This window comes from Ammodytes marinus, assembly GCF_949987685.1.
Source record: "Ammodytes marinus genome assembly, chromosome: 18".
Lineage (NCBI taxonomy): Eukaryota > Metazoa > Chordata > Actinopteri > Uranoscopiformes > Ammodytidae > Ammodytes > Ammodytes marinus.
Genome location: NC_137222.1, coordinates 12436303 through 12450222, shown reverse-complemented (window position 1 = coordinate 12450222; position 13920 = coordinate 12436303). Strand labels below are relative to the sequence as shown.

Here is a 13920-nt window from a genome sequence, read left to right as displayed (position 1 = left end):
TTTCAAAGTTTGCAGTCTCAAGCCCGAGCTGGAATGACATCATCAGGGTCATTAGTTTATGGTTAAGAAAGCTTCGCCAGAGCAACAACGGCAGAAATTACACAACTGCTTTTACAGGCTGTGGAGCACTCATGATGAGTAAACTATGCTTCATTGTGCCCTTTTATATTTAAAATGACATGGATGCATTAATCGCATCAGTTGTTTTTTTTGTGTTGAGTCGTCTTTGTTGTTGACATTGGTCTGTGAACTTCTCAACCGTAGAGAAATCAGTGTAGGCACAGAAGCCAATGAAAAGTCACTCTCTGTTGTTCAATGGAAGGTTATAACAAAGTATTTCTCTTTCTCTCTTCAGATGTAGTCGAACACTCCATTCTCCAAATGACCCATTTAGAATCCATCTAGGGTCCCGTCCCATATGGGTACACTGTGTGTCAACGCAGTATTTTAAATTTCATCCTCAAAAAAACAGACTTTTCTGAGGTCAAATCAACATTTGCTGGATTTCCTCTCTTTGGATATGTTTCTGTTGAATTCTGTGCCTTGGGTTACTTTGTGGCTGCTTTTCTCCCTCTATGTGTTTGTTTTTGTTTGTGTGCTCACTGGGGGCTGCTGCATGTTGAAAATGCAGCATCTGTGTGAGAGAGATATCTGTGTCCGAAGGTGACTGGAACAGAAATAATAACACAATTACAATATAGTGTTCCCAAAGGTCTAATGTTAGTGACCAAGCGGTAAACGTAATGAAAATGATGCAGCTTAAAATAAACAGTGTACTCTATATGTGATGTTTGCTCTTGTCACTTGTTTGATCGGGACTCCCCGCCTACAGAGCTTACAGTGTGCTAATTGAAGTGACAAAGGGAGCTTGTGCTGTTGGCTCCAAGCCATGGTAATACTGTTTTCATGGGCAGACTGCGGCACCGGTGGACTTCTCATTCTGCCCATCCTGGAGAATGCAGTAAATGTTTCAATTTCCTTGTGTGGCTTCTCCTCCCATGTTAAGGAGGCTGTATCTAACCCGGGAGGATGTTGTTAGTGGCTGAACATTCAGGTCAAGACTTATGCCACAGGCGAACAATTGGAAGTGGCCATGTATCATGGTTTTATTGTGCACATAAAGGAGGAGAGGAGCATGATATCACCATAAAGTGAGCTGCTTGTGGTTTATTTTACAACGGCACAAAATATTAGCACCAAAACATGCAGACAGAAAATAAACTGGCAACAAATTACATTTTGACAGTTGACTAAAATTGTATGTAATTTATGAAGCAATAAAGCCTATAATTCACTGCAGCCTCTCCAATTTGGCTTTCCTCTGTAAATTAAATATTGTTGGACGAAATAAGCTATTTAGAGATGTCACCTTGGGCTGTTGGTAATGGTGATTATCCATCTAAAAAAAATCCAGTTAAACGAGAGATTGAACTATTAATAAAAATCCACCCTGACTACCCCGGTGCTATGATGAGGCAGACCTTACTCCCTCTCTACCGTGACTCCACATATAGTGCCTTGTTCCTTTTAGATTACATAACAAGTTCCTAAGCAGATGGGTGAGTTCAAGAAGATCACAGGGTTGTTTGTGACAAGTCGGTGCAGAGCACTGCCTTAAGAAGCCATGTGGCAGGACCCTGTGAATTGCATTGTTTTCCAAGTAGAGCCGGGAAGCCAGCCACAGAGGGCCTACATTATGCCCATGTCAGCTATTGATTCTGCAGGCTGGGGGGAAAACAACAGAAGACATATTCTCTGCTCGCTGTCCTCCCTCCCTCTCCCTCCCTCCTTTCCTCTCATCAGTATGCTCCAAGGAGCCCGTAGCTCCAATCACGCCACCTTTGCCTCCCTGTCTCCGGCCTGTCTTGTGGTCAGCCAACACATCCGATCGACTCAGCCTTACCTTACAGGCTGTACACATAACGTATACAGCTAGTTTGCATGTCTGCACAGGATGTACGGAGGCAAATGACATCCACCTCTTCCCGTGTGTCCCTCATAAGATATTTATTGTGTGGTTGAGACGCCTAACACACCCCTGGCTCCTGTGTGGCTCATTTTATTTATCAAATTGCGCAAAATAACGAAGTGACCGAGAAATTTAACCGGCAGATCTCTTTGGAAATTATCATTAATAGGAGCTTTTAGAGTCTGCTTCTGACTAACTATCTCTAACCCCAGAGCACTCTCAATAATGGGCTGCACCGTATCTCCCCCTTCTCTCTCTCTATCTCTCTCTCTCTCTCTCTCTCTCTCTCTCTCTCTCATTCATTCTCTCTCGTTTTTCTCTCTTAACCCATAAGGAGGCCATCTCTTCAAGCCGTTTTTCGGTATCAGTGAGCGAAAGACTGATGATATGATTAAGAATATTCTTGAGTAGTTTGTAGATATACAAACCAGTGACTTGTTGAAGGAAACACTTGAATAAAATGCTTCAATACAAGGAGTGTACAAGGAGTCACTGATTGATTTAATCAGTATGAAAATGATCATGGATCACCTAACTAAGGAACTTTATATTGGTTTTTCCTTCACTTCGATTTCATCTTTATACGGCCGGGCGTTGCCAGGTTATTAAAATGTATGGAAACTATATAAAATAATCCATAACATCTAATTGCAGTCAAATTAATTATTTACACTTGGGGAAAATAACTCCACCATTAATTGCTAGTTTAAGTTCTAGTTCAGACTACTTGTAGTGATTCATTGGATCAAATAATTTAATAAAACTATAACGCAATGTTTCAGTATCATCACAATCTGACTCAAATAATAATTATAATGAGTGTTCTTGCACATTTCACAGATGTTTTTCCTGGGAGGTAATTAGACACATTAGGATGTGCTACAATGCTTCCTATGATACCAAATGTGTTAACTGAATTTTGATTAAATGTGTACAAAATTAATGATTTAAATTTTATATTCATGAGGAAGACATTTTCCTGTCTGTCACCCATGCACAGGAAAGTGTTTCTACGCTTGTACTTATGTTTGTGTGTGTGTGTGTGTGTGTGTGTGTGTGTGTGTGTGTGTGTGTGTGTGTGTGTGTGTGCGTTTGCGTGTTCGGGTGTGCGTGTGTTGGCTCCATAGGCGGGGGCATCGACCATGTGGGCGTCGTGCTGTGGGCTGCTGAACGAGGTGATGGGCACGGGCACGGTGCGGGCTCAGCCCCCGGGCTTTGGAGCCGGGGCGGGGCCCTTCCGCTTCGCCCCCAGCGCCGGCTACTCCACCTACCCCCCCACCACCTCAGGCAGCGCCGCAGGACAGCTGTGCAAGGCCTGCGGACTGGCCTTCTCCGTCTTCAGACGCAAGGTAAACAAGAGGCAGGGTTCATACAACTTTTTAAAAAATTAGATTCAAGCACTTTATCAGCACTTTCAAGATAAAAGTTCAACTTTTTCAACACATGACATGGAAGCTATTGAAGAAAAAATCCATTATTCATGATCAAAATATATTTGTTAGAAATGTATGAATTTCAAATTATGAATCAAAATGCATGTGCTATACAAGCACAATGTTGTATAATTTTTATGATAATACTTTTACATAATATGAGTCAGCTTGAAGTTATTGAAAAAAGTATTATAGAAATTAGACAATATTTTGTTTCTCTTATTTCAAACCTTGATAACACAAGATTTTAAATTGAGCATTTTCCAAACTTTCCAGACTCTGTACGAACCCTGAAGAGTTGAAGAGGAAGATGTGATGAGGCTTAGATGCATTGAAGAGAGATTTGTCTGAATTTGAAGGTTCCCTATGCAAACAACATTTAACTTGATTCACTTTGTCAATGCTACAGAGACCAGAAACCTGCTTCAGTAATCCTTCTGTTTAGTCAGCTTTTCCTTTTTTTATGCCTGAATTATGTAATCATTGCATGCAGTTGAGAGCAGGGCCTTCGTGGTGCATTCAAGGAAACCCAGCCATCCATCATTTCTGAATCCCTTGCTGTAGGGAGAGCTTTTTAATACAAAGAACTCTGAAATTATATGGATTTTTATTTAACACTCAAAGTATAAATTATTTACATGTTCTTGACATTTGAACAGAAATGAAATGACTGTAATAGACAGCCATTATAACAGAATAGCAGTGGGTAAACAAGGCAGTCACAGGCAGGCAGAGAGTGATTATGTTAGTGGAATATAAATATAAAGAGTTTTTCTCTGCAATAGAAAACTTTTTTGAAGCTAATGTAAAGTTAATTGTTACAGTATGTGCTTATCAGCATCACCATTTTAATAAATAACATAGCGGCCAGTTTTAAGTACATTTATTCAAAAATATAGCAAAGCATTCAATGTAGTATTTTAACAGTCTCGTATTTTCTCGTAAGTTGACCTAAAAACTTTTGGTTTGTTTGAGATCATGTTAAAAAAATTGCCATAATTGGACCTGTAGTGTGTTATGCAAAAAAAATCAAAAATCAGAAGTATATTGCCTTCAAGAATATGCTGCATCTTTATTCAGTGTGGTATTTCCAGGGTCTTTTCACAGTTTAAATTTTCAGAGTTTAATCCCAGAGTGTATATCTGTCTGGCAGTCAGTCAGTCGCACTTAGACACTGATGAAAGCGCTGCAATGCCCAGCTTCCTCTCCGCTGGCTGCTTCAGATCGCTCTATCGTTATCTACACACCAGCTGCCTGTCTGACTCCCTGGACGCGCACATTTGTGTGTCAGCGTGATATTTTCAAAGTGTGAATAAAGACGCGCCGGGGGTTAACAACAAATGAGTGAGGGAAATTATCTGTTGCGGCATAAATATGCTTCTGGTGGACCAGAGCACATTTGTGTACGAGTGATAAGAAAATGTTTACAGCCGCGGCCGACCTGCTTTCCTGCCCATTTGAAGTGTCAGTCTACTCAGCTGCTCTATATCAGGAGACAGTGTTAAGCCAGTAAAATGTCAAACAGCGCCAGGGGCTGAAGATAGTCTATTTCTCTTTTCTTTACTCTTTCCATGAAAATGTATGAGCACACAGGATGTGACAGTTTCAATGTTACTTTGTGTTGGTGGTTTATGAGTCCAATAATGTGGCTGTTTGGGGATATGGTTGAAATATGAATTACAATATGAACACGATTATTATTCTGATATTCTGGTATCATTCAATCTGACAATTATGTTTTCAATTAATTGATTTATGTACTTTTAAATTAAGGAAAATAATGAAATGTGAAAATTATATTTTCTTGAAGTAGTATCTTGCAGTATTGTGTGTGACCAAATGTCCAAAACTAAAAAATATTAATAAATTCAAGTTATTTTTAGAATGGCAATTTTGCATCGCAAAGGACTTTTAATAAAACTCTCTTGTTGCACGATTTCAGACAACTCATCAGGCATGTAAAACAAAAACCTCAGTGGCTCATATACGTAGTAACCTTTTAAAGGTGAAGTAAGCGGTTTATTTATATTAAAATAAGTGTTCAATCGCTCTTTATTCATACAGTAATCACTTATACGAAGTGCGCGTCTCATAAAGCCAATCTCTTAGTCAGCTGCTCTGCATGTAATAAGCAATTAAACTTTAAGTAGTATCCCGAAATTTTATCCAATCACAAGAGAGAACGCTACAAACCGACACCCATCCGCACCCGTCTCACTCATGGTCTCACTGCCGGTGCACACCAGAGCGACACATGTGTGAATGTTTATGCGCCTACAATAGCGGAGCAGGTAAAAATCCTTCCCAATGTCTGTTTTGATGGTTTTTATCATGTTTTATCATACTTATGGATCTGAGATGATGCTAGATAACTTGCTGCTCGAAGACCGCAGTGCATTAATGTGGTGACGAGCGAGGGGACTGCTAACTGCAGTAACTGACAGGAAGTTAGCTAAAATAACCATTCCGCTTACAGCTCCTTTAATTTTAACCTTGTTTAATTAGTTTGCTCAGCATTATTAACCTGAACAAAATCCTTTTTTGGTGAAATGATGACTAAAAAAGATCATGTTATCATGATATATTCCACTGAAAGGTAATGAATGCTAATTTTGATTAGCAGCTTTACTGACACAGTGTCTGTGCCCTCTTTTACTGAATCCATTATATTTTAGGTAGCAAGGAGACTAGTTTGAAAAGACAATGTGGGCTGGAGGTGGGGGTTGATGGTTGAAGGGGTGTCAGCAAGGGCATGGTTTGGCACATATGTATGTGGGGGACAGGAGAGTGACCTTTAACATCAATAGACTCTGTAGAAATATGTCTTTATTCAATGAATGATCCCAATAAAACAAATGCAGAAAAAAAAGACTCAAAAGATAAAGAAAAAGACAGCTGGGTCTAGTCCTGTGTTCTGAGTCCGAGGCTGTTCTAGCTGGTTCTGATTGTCCTTTGCTCTGACCCCCAGACACTAGCTGGCTCTAAGGGTCCTGTGTTCTGACCCCCAGACTGTGTTTTAATCTAACTGGTTCTATCTGTAATTATTGAATAAGAATTATATGTTGTATTTGATAAGAGTTACTTTCAAGTGGATCAGTTTACCCCTTGATTTTTCTGGTCTGTCTCAGTTTACCCCACAGCTGGGGTAACGTGAGACACATGACAACTTTTTTTAAAACAATCATATTTTCAATGCCCTTTGTCTTGAATAAATTCTGCTAATGCCCATTTCTATGAAACATCCTGAATTAATGGCAAATGTGTACATTTGAGTGATAAATCATTTTAGCTCGCCTAGAGGGGAGCAAATGTAAAAAGTGTCTCAGATTACCCCGTTCTCCCCTACTGTGTGCGCGCTGAAAAAAAAAAATAGTTTTTCAGCACACACACACACAGTAGATTGTGAGGAGATATTCACTGATTTTGACAAAAAAGTGAGTTTGACAACAAACATTCTGCAGAATCACCACCACCTTTTACACTATGGTGTCTCTTCAGTCGACTGATTATCTCCTGTCTTTGCCCCCCCCCCCCCCCCTCTCACAGCACATCTGCTGCGACTGCAAGAAGAGCTTCTGCGCCCTGTGCTCGGTGCTTCAGGAGAACCTGCGCTGCTGCACCACCTGCCACCTGCTGCGCGGCACAGCCTTCCAGCGGCCCCGACTCATGCAGCTGCGCGTCAAAGACCTGCGCCAGTATCTGCTGCTGCGTAACATCCCCACAGACACCTGCAGGGAGAAACAGGACCTGGTGGACCTGGTGATCTGCCATCAGGGGACCAGGGAAACCCCACAGCCAATGGCAGAGGAAGAGGAGGAGGATGAGGAGGATGAAGAGGAGGAGGACGAGGAAGAAGAGGAAGACACACATGAGGAAGAGGAGGAGGAGGAGGAGGAGGAGGAAGGGGAGGAGGAGGAGGACACAGACAGTCTGCACTCACTGCCTCACTCGCACGCTGCCACGCCCCCCTCCGCCACCCGCTCCACCTCTGAGCAGTCGGTGCTCTCGGCAACTCAGGGAGACGTGCTCAGCCCAGCAAGTGACAGCTCAGGGACCACCAGCCAGGTCTGTCTGTGTGTGTGCACCTGTGGAAAGGTGTGTGTGTGTGTGTGTGTGTGTGTGTGTGTGTGTGTGTGTGTGTGTGTGTGTGTGTGTGTGTGTGTGTGTGTGTGTGTGTGTGTGTGTGTGTGTGTGTGTGTGTGTGTGTGTGTGTGTGTGTGTGTGTGTGTGTGTGTGTGTGTGTGTGTGTGTGTGTGTGTGTGTGTGTGTGTGTGTGTGTGTGTGTGTGTGTGTGTGTGTGTGTGTGTGTCATATAATACTATGACATCTGTCCTCATTCTATCAGAGAAAATGTATTTCAAAGGTGAAACTAGCTTATTTACAAGTTTGACTGACTGTTTTAATTCGGGAGATAACTTCTCACTCTCAACAAACAAACGCTGTCTGGTACAGATCCTTAGATGTCAGTGGTTTCATTCATCGTTTTTCATGCATTATTCTTTCCCTTTTTTTTGCGGTCTCTCTTTGTGCTTTGCTCTGTTTCTCCCTGAACATCTACATCTCAATGGATTCTTTGCTCTGATATGCAGCGCTGGTCCAGTGTTCCAGCAGAGTGTGCATGTGACAGCTGGAAACAGCCAGCAACGCAGCTTAAGCCCTTTGCCTTTTTAAGTCGGTTACATATAGGCTGAGCCTGTTATGTAACCAGCGCACAGGTTAAGAACACCCCACAGCATCCCAGCTGCAACTAACACTAACACTACAGTACATCCCTTCTCTCTCTCTCTCTCTCTCTCTCTCTCTCTCTCTCTCTCTCTAGCTCTCTCTCTCTCTCTCTCTAGCACTCTCTCTCTAGCTCTCTCTCTCTCTCTCTCTCCAAACCTGGGAACAGATTTGAGTGATACTGTCCATCACAATGTATATTTTGATGCAGGTTAAACATTTAAATCACATTTTGAAACAGCAAATTTAGCAGTGTGCACTCTCCGAGTGATTTCTAGGTATTTCATATGTTTTAAAATGGTTGAATGAATTCTAACACAAAGTCAAAGAAACTGTTTGCTCCAGAGAGGTTTGGCAGATTGCGTGCGTCACGGCTGCTGCTCATGTTTTCGTCTCAGAGGAGTCTGGCCCGAGTGAAAGCATGACGACGCTGACAAATACATTATTAACGCGGATTCATTCGAGGACGATGGTGCTCTGCTGCAATGTGCTGAATCTAGGGGGGTGGGGGGTTGTTAAATTATTATTATTATTATAATTTATTTTTTATTTTTTTTACTTTTCTGCAGTGTAGATGAATGGAGAAAATGGAGACTGCACTCCAGCACGATATCAACACACTTGGACATTATTTCAGCGCTTCCCACGCTTCCCTTTTGTCCTTGCAGATAAAAAGAATAAAGAGAAGACACCTTCTCCTCAGAGCACATAATTGGCTGAGATAACACAGAGACGCGCACTCACACCGGCAAACACTATCTGCACTATTATGTCGCTCCATCTGTTCTCCTTTCAATCTGTCAGCCAATGCCTGACCTCCTTCAAAGAGAATAATTAACCTGAGGAGCCCAGTCAGCGTTCGTTTAACATCTCTACTCCCTCATTAGTTATCTGAACAGTTGTCATTTATAGATTTAGATCCCAGTGAGCTGGAAGAAACTATGACTTGTGGTCAGTAAAAGACCATGTACTTTTGCACAGATTCAGTCACGTTTATTAAAGCTATCGTGCATACGTTTTTCATAGAACTGAATGTCCGTTACATTCAAGCCATTGCCAAATGAGATGACACAAAGTTGATTAAGCCAATCTGCTTCACAAAACTCTCTCTGTATTGCTCAGTATGGCAGTGTTTACAAACTGATGTCGCCCCCTGACACTGGCGCAGGAGTTCAAGAAGCGCCCAGGAAATGTCTCGTTTGTTGATTCTAATGCCAAGGAAAAACCTGGATGAACTTACAGCAGAAAGAATGAAATTCATGCAAGATCACAGAAGGCTTACCTCTTATAGACGCACCACCAGTGTTGTTGTAATGACTCAGAATTCCTCATGGGGGCAACCGAAGTTACGCACTATACCTTTAAGGGCTGATCATCCTGTTAAGTATGTTTCTTCTCAGTTTAGCGGCATCAAATCTGGATAGGTTTGGTGTTGTTGCTTTGAAAACTAGACAATTCAAGGTTATGTTTTAACACTTAATTTGACTTTGTTCTTCGTGAATATTGTTGAAAAGGCCAGTGCTGATTTGTGATATTTGGTGATTAAACAGTAAAAGTAATGTGTGTTTTCTCTATTTTTTTCTGAACTCCCAACTTCTCAAACAGGAGCATGAGGACACTCCAACAGCGTCTCTCTTGAACCTGGAGCCCACTGTAGATATGATAGAGGTACGACAACATTCGTACTGCTCACATGTTGCTTCTACTAAGGGAAAAAAATATTGATATTATTGGACTGACTAGGCTTTCAGGGAAATTCATAACTTGCGTTAGTGACCGCGCCCGTGTTTCTTTGTAGGTCAGTCCGGCAACCCAGAGGCGGATCAGGGCCTCGCTGTCTGACCTGGACAACGAAGAGGCCATCGAAAACCTCTCAGTCCGCCAGCTGAAGGAGATTCTTGCCAGGAACTTTGTCAATTACTCTGGCTGCTGCGAGAAGTATGAGCTGCTGGAGCGAGTACATCGACTCTACAGAGAAAATCAGCTGAACAGGAAATCCAGTAAGAGTTTTTTTTTCTCGCTTTAAATGTTTTGATTCGTTGTTTGATTTTGCATCTAGATTTTCCTATGTTGTGTATGATTAAAATGTTTTTTGTTTTGTTTTTATCCTTTCTTTTTAGTGGAAAATGTGAGCATAACAGCAGGTAATTATTATTTTTGTTTTAATATCATATTTTCTAGTTCTATTGCCTTTTATTTTTGTACATTATCAATAGCACATATATTCTACATGCAAATACAGTTAACTGTTATGTAATTTAAATGCTGAAAGAAAAAAAAAGATTTGCAGCGTAAACGTTTTTTTACATTAAGGGTCAAATTCACTGTTTCCTAAACTAATAGATTTTTCTTCATTACTGCCCGTTCTTATCTATAAAGTGGTTGCATATCCTCCACCTCTCTGCAACAGTGGAGTTGGAGGTAAGATGATTTTTTATTTAAAAAAAGCCACTTCGCAGCACCCATTCCATCTCATCCATGAACACGCACTCTTACATTGTGCTGATCATCTGATAGCAGTCAAGGCATGCTGCAGTATTTTGCATCCACTCAATCCTTCATATGTCATTCTTAAACATTATCGCATTATGGCCATATCTCCTGCCTGGTTCAGTGTCTCCCCGTTCTGTAGCTTGTCTCATTGGTATTCTGAAGGCCTGCCTCTCATCCTGTCATTAATGCACTCTCTGAGAGCTTTTACCTCTCCTTGAGCCATCAATGTTACTTCAGTGGCAGAGTGTCTCCATCAGGTGTAATCACATTGTCAAGCTTCCTGGAGGCTCTCCTCTTGACATAAAGGGCTTGAGGATCATGTTAGCCTACTTTATGGTCAGATATGTATGGAGCACAGGGCAAGCTGCAGTTGGGATGGGAATGTGTGCATAAGGAGGAGCCAGATTTAGACCGGTCAGCAATCAGACATTTAGCTGCTACAAACCAGTGCACTGACAACATTTAATTTTGAATTTTCAAAATATTTCTTTATTCTTTCCTACAAATATTGTTTTCAAACATTCTCCTGAGCTCCTCTGACTGACTATTTTCCTAAAACTAAAAGGAAAATGTAAAGCTGCATAAAGACAAAAAGCCGGGCAAACCTTTTGAAAGTAAAACACAAGCTGTGCATTTAAACTGAGCATTTAGCAAACAAGGAAAAAACATTTTATGCGTAATAACTCAAACTTTACTGGAGCGCAGGGATATCAGCGGAAATCCATGTACTGTAAAACATTCCTCAAGTCTACACGGTTGAATAAGCTGTGCAGAGAACCATTGTAACTTTAAAATAAAATAAAATAACATTTTCATATTTCCATTTCGCAGACGGCGTCAAAGCTCAGCTGGCGGCGGATGAGAACTTGTGTCGCATCTGCATGGATGCCATCATCGACTGCGTGCTGCTGGAGTGCGGTCACATGGTCACCTGCACAAAGTGCGGGAAGAGGATGAGCGAGTGTCCCATCTGCAGGCAGTATGTAGTGCGAGCCGTGCACGTCTTCAAGTCTTAAAAAAACAACTGTGTGCTAGTGTGTGTGTAGGTGCGTCAGAGCGGCCCCTCGAAAGCGTGCACGCGCCCCGAGAGCCCTGAACTTATCATTGAGGATGAACTGCTGCGTGTGCATAGACGTCTCGCAGGGGCCCAATGCTGCAGCAGGCAGCGAGCAACTTCCCCGGTCTTTCAAAGCCAGACTGTTGCCACTTGCCTACCACTGTTTATCCCACCCCCCCACCCTACATACCCCAAGCCCTCCTCCCTTACTAACTCATGTTCCAGTCCTGTTCCCATCTCCTCTCCTGAGCAGCAGAAAGCCCTGCCATCACTTTCTACTCTCTAATCCTCTGTTTAGTTTTTTACTCACCTTTTAGAGCAGAGGAGGGGGCCCCCCCGTGGATACTTGAAGCGGATCGGGGGTTGTTCTGTGCGCTGAAGATGGAAAAAAAATACAAGATCCCAGGGTTAGAGTCAATATGGTTTACACAGTCATGCCCACATGACGCTGTGTTATCTCCCTCAGTGTTCTATAGGATGTGCAATATCAGAGAAAAAAAAGAGACTTAAGTGTGTTTTCTAGAAAAGTCTATTTGTCAAGCCGAAACACCACATGCACCGCGACATCTCGTCAGCACGTAGGAGGGTGCAAAGGTGCCAAACGTCATGCCTTTTGATCAAGATTTTTCTTCAGATTTCACAGCATATGCATCTCATAGACCAGCAAGCTTGGTGTGATACTCTTGTCTTTTTTTTTCTTTTTTCAAATGAACTTTAGGTAATAAAGAGTGTATAGTAATACATTTGGACACTTACCGTGCGTAAGACATGATTGGTGTGATTTCTGCAGAAGGCGCGGGGGGTAAACCCTCTTGCTCAGTCACACACCACGTGCTGCACTACATTCCTATTACATCTGTTGAGCGAGAAAAAGTAAATTTTGTCACCTTTCGAAACAGCAGAAAAAAATGAATAATAATCATCTGAACTCACGGCCCTCCGGGTTAGCTCAGCTGTCACAGAGATAGGTTTAGCTTCCATAACGTGATCGTCAGAGGTCACATATGACGGGGAGGTCATGACCTCTATTTCCTGAGGAAGACCACAAGATGCAGCCGAAAGCTCCACAAGCAGGACCTTGAGTTAAGATTTTTTTTCATTTGCAGTATTTTCGAAAAGACTCATTCCTCTTTACTTTTAACAGCGTCCCACCAAGCAATACCATTGAGTTTCCAGGACTACCAAGTGTCTTTCTTTTGATTTTGTTGTCCGTCCATGTGTGGAAATCTTAGGTAGGTAACAGGTGCTACTGTACTTCCTCTTTTTTTTCTGAGTGTAACATCAACATACTTTTTTGTCATGTTGTGGAGGCATCGCACAGTGGGAGGCAGAGGAAGCCCGGTTTACTTTAGCCTGTTATGCAAATGAAACACTTTTTTTGTTTTCTTGTCATCATGAGTTCCAGTTAACTCAGATGTCATTGGAATACCTTGTGTGTACAGTATGCCTGTGGTATGTTTAACAAAAGATAAACAAAGCTGAATTGCTGTGAAGTGACTCGCATACTTATAATATTGTTGTTTACTGATAAGTTATTAAATGTATATTTTTCAATTTACTTGGGAGATTACATGATTTGAAATTCTAATTATCACAAGAGGTTTTAAAAACAAAAATATACGTCTTTTTCAGAATGTATTTTTCCTGTTTTTTTTTAACCGGACGAGATCCTCTAGATCCCTCTGATCATGTGACTCTCTCATCATTAAAGTTGGGACAGTCATCATCTCTCTCCGGACCCAAAGCTGACACTGACACACCATGCACTGTTACTCTGTTAAGTCTGTTAACGTCGATGCTGCTGTTTCTCAAAGATGTCATTCATGGGCAGCTACAGTATTATCAGAGTAGGAGGTCGTCATGAGCACTCATAAATCCTCGATCTTTATATTTTGGAATGTTGGAACCTTTTTATTTTGGTCAAACAAGAGAAAATGATTTTATTAGATTCAATAAAATGCAGTACTACAAACCAGAGGAAAACCCTTGCTCTTCATTGTGTAATAGGTCGTACGCTGAGCTACATTTTGTTAACTTACCGTCAATTTAGTGGTTTGCATAAAGTGATTGTTCACTTATGAATAATAGAAATCAAATAACGGATATATTCCAGTGCATAATAATCCTCTTGCTCATTCATACAAAATGCTTCATAATGCACGTACAGCTCAGTAATTAAAATGAGTTTAATATCTTAAAGGTGGACTTAACTTTTCCTAGAGTACATAACATGTACACTATGTATA

At 41.5% G+C, this 13920-nt stretch overlaps 1 protein-coding gene across 1 annotated transcript in view; it reads left to right on the top strand.

Annotated features, from left to right (window-relative positions):
- Positions 1–13457, top strand: part of rnf34b (ring finger protein 34b) — a 16930-nt gene extending 3473 nt beyond the window's left edge. The window contains exons 2-7 of the mRNA XM_080047262.1: positions 3097–3318; positions 6949–7467; positions 9730–9792; positions 9923–10124; positions 10245–10268; positions 11449–13457. Of these exons, the coding sequence (XP_079903388.1) occupies positions 3097–3318; positions 6949–7467; positions 9730–9792; positions 9923–10124; positions 10245–10268; positions 11449–11633 (1215 nt within the window). The 3' untranslated portion in view covers positions 11634–13457. The remainder of the gene's footprint in view (positions 1–3096; positions 3319–6948; positions 7468–9729; positions 9793–9922; positions 10125–10244; positions 10269–11448) is intronic.
- The last annotated feature ends 463 nt before the right edge of the window (positions 13458–13920 follow it).